At 42.7% G+C, this 19,174-nt stretch overlaps 1 protein-coding gene across 3 annotated transcripts in view; it reads right to left on the reverse strand.

Moving 5' to 3' along the window:
- Positions 1 to 19,174, reverse strand: part of edil3a (EGF-like repeats and discoidin I-like domains 3a) — a 269,201-nt gene that overhangs the window by 97,192 nt on the left and 152,835 nt on the right. For all 3 annotated transcript variants that reach the window (XM_029677442.2, XM_029677441.2, XM_029677443.2), the window contains one exon: positions 3,410 to 3,523. In XM_029677442.2, the coding sequence (XP_029533302.1) occupies positions 3,410 to 3,523 (114 nt within the window). The remainder of the gene's footprint in view (positions 1 to 3,409; positions 3,524 to 19,174) is intronic.

The following is a 19,174-nucleotide window of genomic DNA, read 5'->3' on the forward strand; positions in this document are numbered from 1 at the left end:
CAACTGCGAGCCAGGCCTAATTGCCCAACATTAGTGCCCGACCTCACTAATGCTCTTGTGGCTGAATGTAAGCAAGTTCCCACAGCAATGTTCCAACATCTAGTGGAAAGCCTACCCAGAAGAGTAGAGGCTGTTATAGCAGCAAACGGTAACTCCATATTAATGCCCATGATTTTGGAATGAGATGTTCAACGAGCAGGTGTCCACATACTGTCATATAGTGTATCTTCCTGACTAAACGTAGTTTAACAGCTGTAAACATAAATGCTAAACAGTCTGTTCGAAAAACTCTCACTAGCTATCTATTGCTCTCTCTTACCACACACACGATCACTCAATCAAAGACATTCAATTTGTTTTGAAAGGGGTACGTATGTAAAACACGCTTGTCAGGGAATCTCTGGCAGCATCATGTACAATTAACCATGTCCTTATCATATAATGCCTGTCCAGAAAACCAGTTCAGTTTACCGCCCCACCCCACTCCCAAACTGTATTGCCAGGGAAGCCATTCTTTCACACTGAAAAACACAAGCAAATGCTCTAACACTTTATCAATCCTGTAGAAGCAACACTATAACAACGCTAACGCAGCTCTGTGACAATGATCTCCTTGTCGGGATGAAGGCACATCTTTAATGAGCTGTCTGTCAGCCGTGCATCCGTCAGAGCAGAGCAGCTGTGGTTGCCAGCCCTAGGCCTCGGCCTGCTGCCCCCTGTGCATACATCAGCCCCTCCGACAGCACACATCACTAATGCCACCATCGCTATCATGTGACAGCTGAATCCATCTCCCACAAGGCCAACCTACAGCAGCAACTAATTAGAGCCACACTGAAATTAAAGTAACTGCACCAATACTCAGGAGAAGAAAGACTGGAGGAATGGGGAGAGAATAGCAAACACATTCTGATATGTGGATTCGTAAAAAGAAAAATTGCACACAAACAGAACTATGTTTTACTCATTTACTGTGAATACCCACTGACTTGATGCATGCACACACAGCAAAACACACACCTAGGCATGCACACACACACACATCATAACAGTGGGCATTCACTAGGGTGATTAAGTCCCGACTGAACTCCCACCAATCCTCAAGGCAGTCCTTTAACTCACTTACACTCATTTAGCTTGAGATAAACCACCCCTGGCCCTATTGAATGACACACTCAAGACATCCCCCAAAATATTTATAGGCAGTAACAGTTGCTTGATGATATAGCTATTAGCCTGAGGCGACACAGAGACAATCACAGTAGGGTGCTAACAGTGGGAGGAAACCGGACCCAATATCCAGAAATGGCCTAACGAACGAACAAGGTTTCTTTTTGCCAACAAGCTCCAAGGTTTGGAAAAACAAGCCACTTTTGAAGATGATGAGAGAGGCAGTGAACAGTCCTCTCATTCTGTGCAGCCTTGGAAATAATCAAATAACCACCTAGAGTAGGCTACTTTCTCTCTCCTCCATACAGCTCTCAGACTAAAACAGTTTGTTATGGATTTCCTTGCAGCATGCTTCACAATCACAGGAGGTTGGTGGCACCTTAATTGGGGAAAACGGGCTTGTGACAATGGCTGAAGTGGAATGGCATCAAATACATGAAAAACATGTTTCCATGTGTTTGATGCTATTCCATTTGCGCCGTTCAGGCCATTATTATCAGCCGTTCTCCCCTCAGCAGCCACCTTTGTATCACAATACCAGAATTGTTCAGGACTTAAACATAGTATCAGATGGTCAGTTCGAACTTTCCATGGATTTCCATGATATGTGTTTTATGAAACAGTTCACAGGCATGGTTTGTTTGAGTTTTCTACTGCCAACCATTATTCAGATGAAATATCTTTAGCAACAATTACAATTAGTTGTGGACAAGAACAATGTTCTACAACACGAACGTTATTGCTCCATAGAAATTGTTCGGACATTGAAAATGTCATGACGATAAGGTAAAAAAGACAACCTTCACACTTGAGGCCTTTACAAAATACAAACATAAGGACATTATGATGATTTTCTGGAGCATATCTAGATTAAATTGTTTACAGACTGTAAATGCGGAGGCACTTTGTAGTGATATTTCCCTCTGTTGGAAAAGGACTCTGCTATCTGGCATGTGCAGACTTCAATTAATCCCTCAAACAACTTTCTTCACAGCAATGGCTGTGGTGAAGCACAGAAGCCAGTTTGAAAAACAGTTCAAGGCTCCCAACCCTTGCCTGATTAAAAAAGTAATTTTGTCTGCTCCTGAATCAGTGCGTAATCATAAAAATAAAATAAAAATACAGATCGGAAATCAGAACTGAGCTCTGAATGCGTCAAAAAGACCAAACATTGCTGGTGGAAATGGTATCCACTGTGGTGCCATATTTCCAATATTGATGCTTATCAAATAAGTGGGTAATCATCTCTGAACTCAAAACTGTGGTTGCATAACTGTGTTCTGATAACTGATATGAAGGGGTTGCTATGAATAAGCAATGCTGAGGGGGATATGCCGGAAAATTGTTAATGAGTGACTTCACTTATTTGACTCACCACAAAATAAGAGACAGGAAATGAAGGAAATTATTAGTCTTCTTCCAGGAAAGCATGAACTATGCTTCAGTATGCATTTCTGGGAAAAACTTTGTCATCATTGTTTTTGGCAAGATGTTTCTAACTAAAGCCCAAACATTTCTCATAGCCACACATTGTGAAATGATGTAGTATATGATCATACTGTAAGATATGGATCCAATATGAGACAATAATAGAAGATTGCACTCTACAGGTAAATTATAGCACAAGAACCGATTATACATAAATGTGTGTGGACTTATCGTTTTCAACAACAACTTTAATACTAAACCACCGCAGCTGTACTTGACTGCATATTGTACATTCTCTGGCAACATCTTTTCCTTCTCTTTGACAAAATCTCTGCTAGACGGTGCCACAAGTTGCTCCAATGTCTGAGTTATAAAATATTCAGTTCAGCTCCCACCGGACTACTCAAAACTAGCACATTGCTGTAACTATAATTGTGCCTGTCCCTACACAGGGACCATGTCTGGTGATGTCTGGGTAAGGTTAAGAATATGTATGCATGTGTGTGTGTTTCTTGCAACATCTTCCTCATTGATTGTCTGTCTGAAATCATGTAGGAGCTTTTGTCAAAGTCAGACTCATCTTGAACAACACTGAATACTGACAACAATCTCCACAGCACACAGACAAAGTCGCTTGGGGATCTAGATACAGAAAGATGGACAAAGAGGTGGAGATGGAACGATCCCATTACCTAAAGCCCTCACAAAATGAAAGAATGCTCTTTCCCTGTTTGCCAGCACTAGCTACCAACGTCATCAGTTGTACGCAGAAGAGCCAGGCAAGGGTGATCATGAAAGACACAGCACTTACTGTATTGGCAGTTCCTTCCCATGTACTCCCCAGGGCATTCACACGAGTAATTGGCAACCAGATCTGTGCAGATGCCCCCATTTTTACACGGTTCTTTCTCGCATTCGTTAACATCTGCAAGAGCCAAGAAAACAGAAAAGAGGCACATTAACTTCTTTGAAGCACACATGTTGGCAATTAGCAGGACATCATTCTCATTAGCATGCATTGGTGGGGAGTATGTATTGAATTTGCTCCATTTGTTAGTTGATTCTGCCTCCCACAAGATGCTTTCACAGAGACAGACGGGCTGGTTCCCTGAATCTAATAAATCAAATGGTTTCCTGGGATCGACCATTAATGCTACACACCATTTTAGGTTTGGGACTCTCAACAAACACATATAGCAGGCTGCTAAACCAATCCTCGTGTAGAGATTAGCAATGCAATGTAAAGAAAGTAGGTTACAATAAGTTAAAGGAATTTAAGGAATGTATGCGTCTTCAACAGTGATAAAAGTCGGTCATCTTGTTCTTTTGAGGCAGATCGAAGTCAGCAAACTGTGTTTTCTTTTTCGAAAATCAACATTGGTCCACAGTCTCGGTTTTCTATGTCTGGAATCTGTTACGGGCGTTGTTTAGTGTATGGGGCCAAGTCCTGCTAAGAATAACATGTGTCCTGTGATAGTACAGTATATCTCACAAAGGAACCTACTTTATGACATTATGTCAGCCTCATGAACACAAGTATAAGGTTGCATATGATTTTGAGAAGAACCATAACTTGGCATGAATGAAATTTGGCAATATACCCATTATTCCCCCCTCTAGTAAAGTGAGTACTAAGACACTTAATCACACTCTAAAGCATGCCCCTACTCTTCAGAGAATATACACACTGACTTCCTGAATATGGAACATACTCTGCAAGCTTAAGAACTCAAATATGATTCAAATGTAAGCCTGTCTGGATGCTTTGTCTTTCTGAGATGTTGTCTTCAACATCTTAAGTGCAGGATCTAACATATCCATAATCACACACATTACCTCAAATCAGCTGATGGCATTTGTCCAAGTCCACATCACACAGCATACAATCAAAACTCCAAATTAGGATTTTCTGTCTATTTCTGAATGTTAGCAGCGTGACTGTTGAAAGACGCATGCAATACTGCGTTCTGAAAGTTGAGGAACTTCACAACCACATAGGTAAGCCCTGTGTCCATTGTGGTATGTAATGTTTTCATGTGCTACCTTGACAATGTTCCAGACATCATATAGGCAAACTTGCCATATATACACCGTTATTTTTAAGGAGCACATGGAGGAACACAAAGTTTATGATGACTATTTCTGTAAATTGGTGTGGCTCTCTGCAAAATCACCGGATGTTTTGGAAGCAAAACATTTCTGAACAATAACGCGCCAATGTAAACTGAGATTTTTGGATATAAATATGAACTTTATCAAACAAAACATACGTATTGTATAACATGAAGTCCTATGAGTGCCATCTGTTGAAGATCCTCAAAGGTTAGTGATTAATTTTATCTCTAGTTCTGCTTTTTGTGACTCCTCTCTTTGGCTGGAAAACGGATGTGTGTTTGTGTGACTAGTCTCTGATTTAACATAATCATATGTTATGCTTTCTCTGTAAAGTCATTTTGAAATCGGTCATGATGGGTAGATTAACAAGATTTTAAGAGGTGACATACTCCCCTCTCTCTTTAAACTTTGGGAGTGAGGATGGGATGGAGAGACATGAAACAGACCTGACTGCTCAGACTTCTATGAGCTGAACTGCCAGAGCTGAGACACACAGTAGAGTATGGGTTGATACACCTCAAATAGATATTGACACCAACCATCTCAGATTGTTTTAAAATAATTTCTTTAGACTAGCATTGCTGTGAAATTATTTTGTTGCAGTATAATTTGATTTCTGAGAAATTAATCTAATTGATTGCACCCACATTGGTAATTTGAATTGATAGGATTCATATAATATTATAAATACAGTACCCAGCATCACATTTGGAACAAACGTTTTTCTACCAATGAGTAGGACATGAGGAATCCCAAAATAAATTAAAAAGCCACCAATAATTCAGACCCCATGCCAACCTAAACCAACAACCTAAACCAGTATGGAGATGGGGTTTGAATGATTGTTTCTTCATACTATGTAATATATTCCCAGCAAATTTGGTGATGTTTCTTTTTACCTTGTTCAGAGAAATTAGTCATTGAAGATTTTAGGTTTATGTCACATAATACATCCTGGTATAACCAGGTTCTGAACACTAGATTGGGCTGTTCCTGCTATTAGGTAGGAAAAGTGTCAAGATTTTCCCCCCTCAACGTTAAAGGGATAGTTCACCCAAATTACATATTGGTTTCTATACGTAGACTTTGGACAAGTTATGACAGCAATCCATGGCCACTGTTTCAAACGCGTGGCACAAATCCAATGTAATGGTACCTATATTAGCATTAGCATTAGCATTATTCGCATTTTGGGTTCATGTCATTATAAAGTATAGAAAGATTGATTAACTCAATGAAGTTAAATAATATAATTTGGACATGAAGTGCAAACATGCTAATATAGGTATCATTAACTTGCATTGGATTTGTACCAAAAATGCTAAAACGTTTGCATTTGAAACTGTAACCAGGTAAACAAAACCAAAGCATGCATTGGTATCCACAGACTGCTTACAAGGTAAGGAAACTAACTTAATTTTTTGGGAGGGGTTTTGTAGTTTTCTATTCAATGCAATTAGAGTATCCGTTGACTTAGGACTCAATTGCAGTTCCTATGCCTTCCACTAGATGTCAACAGTCTTTAGAAATTGTTTCAGGCTTGTATTCTGATAAATGAGGGGGTAAGACCAGACTGAATAAGTGGACCCTACCGTGTCACAGAGCTTTTTCATGCGCAACCCCGAGAGAGTGGCTTTCTTCTTTACCTTTTATATTGACAACGTTATTGTCAAGTTGAAATATTATATATCATTTAGGCTAAAAACAACCTGAGGATTGAATATAAACATCGTTTGACATGTTTCTATGAACTTTACGGACACAATTTGGATTTTTTTTTTTATCTGCCTGTTTTGACTGCGTTTGAGCCTGTGGATTACTGAAGAAAACTCGAACAAAATGGAGGTTTTTGGATATAAAGAGACTTTATCGAACAAAAGGAACATTTATTGAGTAAATGAATGTCTTCTGAGGGCCACCATATGAAGATCATCAAAGGTAAGGGATTAATTGTATCTCTATTTCAGACTTGTGTAACTCTTCTACTTGGCTGGTTACTGTTTGTAATGATTTGTCTGCTGGGCTATGTTCTCAAATAATTGAAAGGTATGCTTTTGCCGTAAAGCATTTTTTAAATCTGACACCGTGGTTGGATGCACAAGAAGTTCATCTTTAAACCTGTGTTTAATAGTTGTATGTTTTCTGAATTTTTATAATGAGTATTTCTGTATATGAATTTGGCGCTCTGCAATCTCACTGGATGTTGGCCAGGTGGGACGCTAGCGTCCCACATACCCTAGAGAGGTTAAAGATGTCATTCTCATTGAAAGCAAGTCTAAGAAGTGGTAGATCTGTTCTACATGCGCTATTTGTATGCTTGCCGTTCTTAGGTTTTATTTTTGCATCTTGTTCTTTAGGTTTTGTACACCAGCTTAAAACAGCTGAAAAAAAAACATTTCATTGCAGTACAATAATTCTCTACACTATATATTACTTATTTTGTCATAAACTATTAGAATTTTAGCAACCAGGAAATTGAGTAGCAATTTCTGCATATCGCATCTTTAAATTCAGGCTGTAACACAAGAAAATGCGGAAAAAGTCAAGGGGTGTGAATTATTTTTGAAGGAACTGTTGCTAATCATTGGTGTCAATTGGAGATGCTGGCAAAGTGAAGCAAGTGTGATAAGATTAGTTTGAAAGAAACCCTGTAACGCTGCTGACGTGAAACAGCACATTTCTTGTTTATCTCCAGCTCTTCTCTTTGGAGACCTTGGCTGTAACTGTGATATGTGGTGTCACCAGAGGACAATCACAAGTAATTATTCTTGCATGTAAACGGCAGTGTGATTGAAATGAAAACACCCGTTTACAGACTCAGTACCCCACTGACTAAAACATTATTAGCGCCCAAGTTAACAAACAAGCACTTGTCGAAGGGACGCCATCTTGATAGCGAGAGGCTGTCGCAATCAAGGGAGATTATGTTTTAATTAATTCAACCAAGAGGGGCCGAACGATCTCGTTAAGAACTATGAACCTGACAAACAATGACTAGTGTGTGCATTATTGACAACAACAACAGCCAATCATCATTAAGCTATACAAGCTTTTGAAAAAAAATGCTTTTCAAGATCATTATCCTGCATTATTTAATAGAATTGCGTGAGAATACAGTATGAATGATCAAAGAAGGGTCTACTCATACCAAAGTGAGTCTAATGCATATTGCAAACATAAATCAGTGATTCCATTCAGAGCTCAACACACAGCAAAGTATGTAATTGGCTGACTGGGACACTGAGGTATTTAATATGGTTGTCACCTGCCTGTGTCCAGATGTGGGATGTCACAGACAGCATTTGTTGTACTTTCCTCTCTCAACTTCCCTTTTTAGGCACCTTTTTAGGCATTTAGGCACCTTGAATATATGCAGATCACCATGCAGATCAACTTAATCTATATTTATCCCATAAATACATGTTATTAGTAGTACAGCACAGGGCTTTTAAACATCACTGGCAGCAATAGAACCATAGCAGGCAGAATACACATGTATGACACCACAGATACCATAGGGGGTATAACAGTCAATCCAGTGAACAACCTGTGCCTGAGTAAGTCGAGCTGCTCTCAGTGTAACCCATCTAAAGGTCTCCTCTCCCTTTGTCTAGTTCACGGCCACCACTTTAAATGACTGAGCCATTCCGATTGCCTGCAGCAGCCGATAACACAGCGAGTCAAACACAGCCTGAGCCATGATTTGGTCCTTTGTGAGAAGCAAGCAACCCCCGGAAGGTCAGAGGTGGAAAAGTGGGACTTTAAAGCGTTCTATAGTCAGCAAATCAGGTGAGAGAGATCGGATTACCTGGGGGAATGCAGTTAATCCGCCCAGCGAGAGATGGGCATGTGCTAGTCCACATGTCAGTTCAACTAACATTCCCCTGTTATATCTCGCTACACCACAGGCACAGGGCCAAAAACAGTCCAAGGCAGCCTCTTTGCATTTGATTCTGTCATTAACATATAATAATTTAATGCTCTGCACATTGCCAAATGGTTCAATTTGCTAAGGTAATTTGATTAGAATGATTATGTGCTTCAAACATGTTTTCATCTACTGTATTCGTCAGTTTTTCCTTATTTTACACTACAGATATTTTCAAGGGCACAGACGGCATCCCAGACGGCATCCCTAGCCACGTCCTCAGAGCATGTGCAGACAAGCTGGCTGGTGTGTTTACGGACATATTCAATCACTCCCTATCCCAGTCTGCTGTCCCCACATGCTTCAAGATAGCCACCATTGTTCCTGTACCAAAGAAGGCAAAGATAACTGAACTAAATGACTATCGCTCAGTAGCACTCACTTCTGTCATCATGAAGTGCTTTGAGATACTTGTCAAGTATCATATCCCCTCCACCTTACCTGCCACCCTAGACCCACTTCAGTTTGCATACCGCCCCAACAGGTCCACAGACGATGCATTTGCCATCACACCGCACACTGCCCTATCCAATCTGGACAAGAGGAATACCTATGTAAGAATGCTGTTCGTTGACTACAGCTCAGCATTCAACACCATAGTACCCTCCAAGCTCATCATTAAGTTTGAGGCCCTGGGTCTCAACCCTGCCCCGTGCAATTGGGTCCCGGACTTTCTGACGGGCCGCCCCCAGGTGGTGAAGTTATGAAACAACAACATCTCCACATAGCTGATCCTCAACACTGAGGCCTCACAAGGGTGCATGCTCAGCCCCCTCCTGTACTCCCTGTTCACCCATAACTGTGTGGCCATGCACGCCTCCAACTCAATCATCAAGTTTGCAGACGACACAACAGTAGTGGGCTTGATTACCAACAATGACGAGACAGCCTACAGGGAGGAGGTGAGGGTACTCGGAGTGTGGTGTTAGGAAAACAACCTCTCACTCAACGTCAACAAAACAAAGGAGATGATCGTGGATTTTAGGAAACAGCAGAGGGAGCAGCCCCCTATCCACATCAACGGGACAGTAGTGGAGAAGGTGGAAAGTTCCTCGGCGTACACATCATAGACAAACTGAAATGGTTCACCCACACAGACAGTGTGGTGATGAAGACGCAACAGCGCCTCTTCAACCTCAGGAGGCTGAAGAAATTTAGCTTGTCACCTAAAACCCTGGCAAACTTTTAAAGATGCACAATTGAGAGCATCCTGTCAGGCTGTATCACCGCCTGGTATGGCAACTGCACCGCTATCCACCGCAAGGCTTTCCAGAGTGTGGTGCTGTCTGCACAGCGCATCACCGGGGGCAAACTACCTGCCCTCCAGGACACCTACATCACCCGATGTCACAGGAAGGCCAAAAAGATCATCAAGGACAACAACCACCCGAGCCACTGTCTGTTCACCCCGCTATCATCCAGAATGTGAGGTAACTACAGGTGCATCAAAGCTGGGACAGAGAGACTGAAAAACAGCTTCTATCTCAAGGTCATCAGACTGTTAATAAACATCCATCACTAACCCAGAGAGGCTGCTGCCTACATACAGATGCAAATCATTGGCAACTTTTGTAAATGTATCACTAGTCACTTTAAATAATACCACTTTAATAATGTTGACATATCTAACATTACTCATCTCATATGTATATGCTGTATTTTATACCATCTATTGCATCTTGCCTATGCCGCTAGGCCATCGCTCATCCATATACTGTATATATATATATATATATATATATATATATATGCGTACATATTCCTATTCCATCCCTTTACATTTGTGTGTATAAGGTAGTTGTTATGGAATTGTTTGATTACTTGTTAGATATTACTGCACTGTTGGAACTAGAAGCACAAGCATTTCGCATTAACATCTGCTAACAATGTGTATGTGACCAATAAAATGTGATTTGATTTGGTTATGTACAAAGTGAGAAAAACACAACATAACCTGGTGAATATTCCAAACGATCAGTGATTTCAACATCTTGATCATATAATGTACCATTATGCAAGTATTACCATTTTTGTAATATGGGCTGAGTCAGGGAGAGAGTGAAAATTCAGTTGATCCTGAGGCGCTTGTCTGAGTGAGATAAACTAAGCGTTCTTGCACAGAGGAGACGGCAGAGCAGAGACTTAACCTGATTTGGTGTTCAGAGCACATCAGGCGGTTTTCACGCTGTCAACATCACGAAGGAGGGTGAGGAGGGACAGGCTATCAGGTTAAAGGATGTGTGTGTGCATGTGTGTGTGTATTTGGGACTAGAGTATATCAAGGTTCTCTATGTCCTCCGCTGACTAGCTCTTCTCCCTCAAAAACAGTGTCCAGACTGCCCTGTGCATTCCCTGGCATTTGCATAAGCATATATGTTTCTTGATTTAGCTACTACTATGGCTAGAGCATAAGGGGAGTCTTCTTGATGGTAAATTAAAATGTTATGTAATATTTCAATTTCAGCATGGCCCATTCTAAATCCTAGTGCTAATTAGATGTTTAAGCACTAAAACCTAAATCATATAATTTGCAATAGGTTTTGGATGGACCAGTAATAATGCATGGCAGCTAGCCCCTGCTACTAAGCTCTCTGCACTCGGCAAACCCTTACTCATGCCACAATTCCCCTTTCATCCGGCCCCCAACAACACCTTAGTCTATAGTTAGACCTGGGGCCCATTCTGATTGGACGAGCATGATGACTCAATCCCTGCTCCCTCCCCCGTCCTGTCCTTTACAAAACGTGTCTCAGTCGGACGATAATGAGAGCGATGAATAGCACTCTGTGGCAGGAAGGACACTTGCAGCGAGTGTTAAATTGGCTGCAGCGTGTCCAAGGAACAGGAATATGCCTGTGGTGTGGAGTTAAGGGGAGAGAGCTGCCCTCTCTTTTGGGCTGCACTGACCCCTACTGAGACTGCATCTGCTACGGCTACACCTCTGCTACACTACAACCATAATACAATACAGCAATGCTACACTACAGCCATTCTACACTACAGCCTTCCTACACTACAGCCCTGCAATACTATAGCACTGCTACAATACAGCACTTCTACACTACAGCCTTGATACACTACATAACTGCTACACTACAGCACTGCCACACTACATAACTGCTACACTACAGCACTGCCACACTACATAACTGCTACACTACAGCACTGCTACACTACATAACTGCTACACTACAGCACTGCCACACTACATAACTGCTACACTACAGCACTGCTACACTACATAACTGCTACACTACAGCACTGCCACACTACATAACTGCTACACTACATAATTGCTACACTACAGCACTGCCACACTACATAACTGCTACACTACAGCACTGCCACACTACAGCACTGCTACAATACATAACTGCTAAACTACAGCACTGCCACACTACATAACTGCTACACTACAGCACTGCTACAATACAGCACTTCTACACTACAGCCTTGATACACTACATAACTGCTACACTACAGCCCTGCTACACTACATAACTGCTAAACTACAGCACTGCTACACTACATAACTGCTACACTACATAACTGCTAAACTACAGCACTGCTACACTACAGCCCTGCTACACTACATAACTGCTAAACTACAGCACTGCTACAATACATAACTGCTAAACTACAGCACTGCTACACTACATAACTGCTACACTACATAACTGCTAAACTACAGCAATGCTACACTACATAACTGCTAAACTACAGCACTGCCACACTACATAACTGCTACACTACAGCACTGCTACACTACATAACTGCTAAACTACAGCACTGCTACACTACAGCCCTGCTACACTACATAACTGCTAAACTACAGCACTGCTACAATACATAACTGCTAAACTACAGCACTGCTACACTACAGCCCTGCTACACTACATAACTGCTAAACTACAGCACTGCTACAATACATAACTGCTAAACTACAGCACTGCTACTCTACATAACTGCTACACTACAGCACTGCTACACTACATAACTGCTAAACTACAGCACTGCTACACAACAGCCCTGCTACACTACATAACTGCTAAACTACAGCACTGCTACAATACATAACTGCTAAACTACAGCACTGCTACACTACATAACTGCTACACTACATAACTGCTAAACTACAGCAATGCTACACTACATAACTGCTAAACTACAGCAATGCTACACTACATAACTGCTACACTACATAACTGCTAAACTACAGCAATGCTACAATACATAACTGCTAAACTACAGCACTGCTACACTACATAACTGCTACACTACATAACTGCTAAACTACAGCACTGCTACACTACATAACTGCTAAACTACAGCACTGCCACACTACATAACTGCTACACTACAGCACTGCTACACTACATAACTGCTAAACTACAGCACTGCTACACTACATAACTGCTAAACTACAGCCCTGCTACACTACAGCACTGATACACCACAGTCATGCTACACTACAGCCTTAAAACACTACAGCCCTGCTACACTACAGCACTGATACACCACAGTCATGCTACACTACAGCCCTGATACACCACAGCCTTGATACACTACAGCCTTGCTACATTACAGCCTTGATACACCACAGCCCTGCTGCACCACAGCCTTGATACACTACAGCACTGCTACACTACAGCCCTGATACACCACAGCCTTGATACACTACAGCCTTGCTACACTACAGCCTTGATACACTACAGCCTTGCTACATTACAGCCTTGATACACTACAGCCTTGATACACTACAGCCCTGCTACACTATAGCCCTGCTACACTACAGCCCTGCTACACTAAAACACTGCTACACTACAGACCTGCAACACTACTACAGCACAGCCTTGACACCACACCCCTGCTGCACTACAGCCATTCTACACGACAGCCCTGCTACACTACAACCCTCCTACACTGCAGCCACCCTACACTTCAGCCCTGCTACACTGCAGCCATCCTACACTTCAGCCCTGCTACACTACAGCCCTGCTACACTGTAGCCCTGCTACACTGCAGCCATCCTACACTGCAGCCACCCTACACTTCAGCCCTGCTACACTGCAGCCATCCTACACTGCAGCCACCCTACACTTCAGCCCTGCTACACTGCAGCCATCCTACACTGCAGCCACCCTACACTTCAGCCCTGCTACACTGCAGCCCTGCTAAACTGCAGCCATCCTACACTACAGCCCTGCTAAACCACAGTCATCCTAACTACAGCACTGCTACGCTGCAGCCATCCTACACTTCAGCCCTGCTACACTGCAGCCATCCTACACTACAGCCCTGCTAAACCACAGCCATCCTAACTACAGCACTGCTACGCTGCAGCCATACTATGCACTACAGCCATAGTCAGCACCATCTTGTAGGCTAATACATCGGAGGGACTATATCAAATCCCAGGGAATGGGAATTAGGTTTACAATTGAGAGAGTCACAATGACTTCAAACAAAACCTTTGAACAGATCCCTACCAGAGCAGTAATCCACCGCTGTGTGACTTAATTGTAATTAGTATAATATTTGCGTTTTCTATCGAAGGGGTTTATGAGGTGACACGTGGCTTACACATATTCAACAGACTGTCAGTAAGCCTGATAAAGAGCACAGTCGAGTGACCCTCATTAAAATAAATGGCCACTATTAGCTTGTAGTCCTGTCATATTTGTAAACACCCCAACCTTAATTAGGAGAATGGAAGGTAATCCCCTCAAAGGCGCTACCCCCGCATCACAACTACAGCCTACTCAAAGTTATGATCCCACTTTGGTGTTGCTAAAAATCCACCTATTTGTTTTTATTACAGTATCTTTCTCTCAGACTTGCCAGGCCTAAGGGGAGAAGATTCTCCTAACAGAAGGGTTCCTGCTCATCTGCGTGAACGTGCCTTAGGCGTGCTGCAAGGAGGCACGAGGACTGCAGATGTGGCCAGCGCAATAAATTGCACTGTGAGATGTCCGTACTGTGAGACACCTAAGATAGTGCTACAGGGAGATAGGATGGATAGCTGATCGTCCTCGCAGTGGCAGACCACGTGTAACAACACCTGCACAGGATCGGTATATCTGAACATCACACCTGCGGGACAGGTACAGGATGGCAACAACAACTGCCCGAGTTACACCAGGAATGCACAATCACTTTGTCAGTGCTCAGACTATCCGCAATAGGCTGAGAGAGGCTGGACTGAGGGCGTGCAGGCCCTCAACATCGCCTATGGACAAAAACCCACCATCGTTGGACCAGACAGGACTGGCAAAAAGTGCTCTTGTCTGACTAGACGCGGTTTTGTATCACCTTGTGTGATGGTCAGATTCGTGTTTATCGTCGAAGGAAAGAGCGTTACACCGAGGCCATCGATTTGGTAGAGGGTCCATCATGGTTTGGGGCGGTGTGTCTCAGCATCATCGGACTGAGCTTGTCATTGCAGGCAATCTCAACGTTGTGCGTTACAGTGAAGACATCCTCCTCCCTCATGTGGTACCCTTCCTGCAGGCTCATCCTGATATGACCCTCGAGCATGACAATGCCCCCAGCCATACTGTTCGTTCTGTGCATGATATCCTGCAAGACAGGAATGTCAGTGCTCTGCTATGGCCAGCGAAGAGCCCGGATCTCAATCCCATTGAGCACATCTGGGACCTGTTGGATTTGAGGGTGAGGACTAGGGCCATTCCCCCCAGAAATGTCCAGGAACTTGCAGGTGCATTGGTGGAAGAGTGGGGTAACATCTCTCAGCAAGAACTGGAATATCGGGTACAGTCCATGAGGAGATGCACTGCAGTACTTAATGCAGCTGATGGCCACACCAGGTACTGACTGTTACTTTTGATTTTGATCCCCCCTTTTGTTCAGGGACACATTATTCCATTTATGTTAGTCACATGTCTGTGGAACTAGTTCAGTTTATGTCTCAGTTGTTGAATATTGTTATGTTCATAGAAATATTTACACATGTTAAGTTTGCTGAAAATAAACGCAGTTGACAGTGAGAGGACGTTTCTTTTTTTAGCTGAGTTTATATAGCAATCATTCTACTTGAGAGGGGTCAGCGTGTTCCCTCTAGTCAAGAGATATATATATTTCACCATCAAATCAGCTTGAAGACCCACTATGACCATTCAAGCTGATGTTCTATTTGATGTTGAAATATATATATATATCTCTTCACAGATGCCTGATAAAATCCATGTGGGAAATGAAACACATATTTGTAGGTTGAGCTGCCGCGGCTACCCTCGTGTTGGGCGCAGAAAGACAGACATCTCAATCTGTCGAGCAGAGGAACATATATCATTAGCTTATCAGTCATGCAACAGCATACTTTGGTGTGGGAAAGATTGCAGCCATTGATCATAGGTATTCCTGATAGGGGACAGAAATGGAATGTTATTTTACCATTAGGTGGTTCCTTATGGTCATGATTTACTGTCTTTAGGTCTGAATGCAGATGGAGGAATACTTCCCTACAGTTCTGTGTTCAGCTGCCTCTAGTGCTTGTCCTCTCACCACTTCAGTGGTTCAACCCTAGTCTTGTGCTTGTTTCTTTGTGAATATCTCCACTCGATCCTGACAGTTTAGAGATTACAATGTACCCTCACAAAGCAGAATACAATAACCATAATCTCACATCATCTTTAAAGGAAAGACAAATCAAAGTTTATTTGTCACGTGCGCTGAATACAACAGGTGTAGACCTTACAGTGAAATGCTTACTAATACTTAGGTATTAGGTGAACAATAGGTAGGTAAAGAAATAAAACAACAGTAAAAAGACAGGCTATATACAGTAGCGAGGCTATAGAAATAGCGAGGCTACATACATACACCGGTTAGTCAAGCTGATTGAGGTAGTATGTACATGTAGATATGGTTAAAGTGATTATGCATATATGATAAACAGAGAGTAGCAGTAGCGTAAAAGAGGGGTTGGCGGGTGGTGGGTGGGACACAATGCAGATATCCCGGTAAGCCAATGTGCGGGAGCACTGGTTGGTCAGCCCAATTGAGGTGGTATGAACATGAATGTATAGTTAAAGTGACTATGCATATATGATAAACAGAGAGTAGCAGCAGCGTAAAAAGAGGAGTTGCATCATCTGTGGATCTGTTTGGGCGGTATGCAAATTGGAGTGGGTCTAGGGTTTCCGGGATAATGTTGTTGATGTGAGCCATTACCAACCTTTCAAAGCACTTCATGGCTACGGACGTGAGTGCTACAGGTCTGTAGTTATTTAGGCAGGTTGCCTTTGTGTTCTTGGGCACAGGGACTATGGTGTTCTGCTTGAAACATGTTGGTATTACAGACTCAATCAGGGACATGTTGAAAATGTCACTGAAGACACTTGCCAGTTGGTCAGCACTTGCCCGGCGCACACATCCTGGTAATCCGTCTGGCCCCGCAGCCTTGTGTATGTTGACCTGTTTAAAGGTCTTATTCACGTCGGCTACTGAGAGCGTGATCACACAGTCGTCCAGAACAGCTGATGCTCATGCATGCCTCAGTGTTGCTTGCCTCGAAGCGAGCATAGAAGTGATTTAGCTAGTCTGATAAGCTTGTGTCACTGGGCAGCTCGCGGCTGTGCTTCCCTTTGTAGTTTGTAATAGTTTGCATGCCCTGCCACATAAGACTAGCATCGGAGCCTGTGTAGTATGATTCAATCTTAGCCCTGTATTGACGCTTTGCCTGTTTGATGGTTCGTCGCAGGGCATAGCAGGATTTCTTGTAAAATTCTGGGTTTAGAGTCCCGCATCTTGAAAGAGGCAGCTCTAACCTTTAGCTCAGTGTGAATGTTGCCTGTAATCCATGGCTTCTGGTTGGGGTAGGTACGCACAGTCACTGAGGGGACGAAGTCCTCGATGCACTTATTGATAAAGCCAGTGACTGATGTGGTGTACTCCTCAATGCCATCGGAAGAATCCCGGAACATGTTCCAGTCTTTGATAGCAAAACAGTTCTGTAGTTCATCATCGGCTTCATCTGACCACTTTTTGATAGACAGAGTCACTGGGGCTTCCTGCTTTACTTTTTGCTTGTAAGCAGGAATCAGGAGGATAGAGTTGTGGTCGGATTTACCAAATGGATGGTGAGGGAGAGCTTTGTACGTGGAGTACAGGTGATCTAGAATTTATTTCCCTCTGGTTTTCCCATTTAACATGTTGATGGAAATTTGGTAGAACTGATTTAAGTTTCCCTGCATTAAAGTCTCCGGCTACTACGAGCGCCGCCTCTGGGTGAGTGGTTTCCTGTTTGCTTATTTCCTTATACAGCTAACTGAGTGCGGTCTTAGTGCCAGCATCTGTCTGTGGTGGTAAATAAACAGCCACAAAAAGTATGGCTGAAAATTCTCTAGGCAAGTAGTGTGGCCTGCAATTTATCACAATATACTCTACTTCAGGTGAGCAAAATCTAGAGACTTCCTTAGATTTCGTGCACCAGCTGTTGTTGACAAATATGCACAGACCGCCCCTCCTCGCCTTGAAAGTTGAGAGTGAGGACTATATTAATAGGTGAAATGAACTGGAATTAATACAATGACTACTCTAGAAGTAGCACTCTCTCTCACACACACACACACACACACACACACACACACACACACACAACTAAAACTAACACGCATGCATACACAGAGCTCGGTGTGAAGTATCAGTTCTCTTCTTGGTCTGTTGAGCTCTTAATTTAAGGCTATTTTCACAAAGGAAATTAATTGACTAGAGTAAATAATGTCAGACCTCAGGGTGAAATCCCATTAGCTGTGTGAACTGCACGGACAGGAAACAGTCAGCCTTAATTCACAAGTGTTGACACTTCTTTAGAATTGCCACTTCTTAAACATGGCAGCCTTGAGTGTTGTTCATGTGATGGGTGCTGGTTGCCTGTGAGGTGGAATGTGTCCTGTTTATATCTGTCGACAGACAAGGCCGGGGCATCGCCCATCTCTAACACTCATATCAGAGAGCTGTCCATCTAAATATGTCAGTCTGTATGTGTCTTTTTCAGGCACCATGCAGTGGATTATTGTTAGTCGGGATTAGAATCAGGGGTTGATACAGTCATACGAGGAAACTTGTGGGACCACATCTCTGTCTGAACAGTCCATTCATGCATCCTTGAAAATGCATTTATGGCACTCAAACCTGGCTTGGGTCATTACGTTATCTACCCGAAGGAGTTATCCGGCTGGCTCCTCCGTCGCGATGTTACCTGAACGCCCATCTGCGGCCTGCTAACCGTTAGCTGTCTTACCGGCTGCTATCTGAATAGACAATATTTTTATTATTATTATGTTTTCTTCTTGGGCCTCTATAACTATATCTATTGTTTTTATTTTTGTTGTTGTTGTGTGATTTGGATTAATCCCCTCTACCACACGGAACCCCACTAATCTACTGACGGAACGCAAGAGGTGGCTAATAACAGACCTCCATCCTATGTTAGCTTGCTACCGATGGCATGGCTAGCTGTCTAAATCGCAGTGACCCCCAACCAACCTCTCCACTCACTGGACCCTTTTG

Source organism: Oncorhynchus nerka, linkage group LG13 (assembly GCF_034236695.1).
Source record: "Oncorhynchus nerka isolate Pitt River linkage group LG13, Oner_Uvic_2.0, whole genome shotgun sequence".
Lineage (NCBI taxonomy): Eukaryota > Metazoa > Chordata > Actinopteri > Salmoniformes > Salmonidae > Oncorhynchus > Oncorhynchus nerka.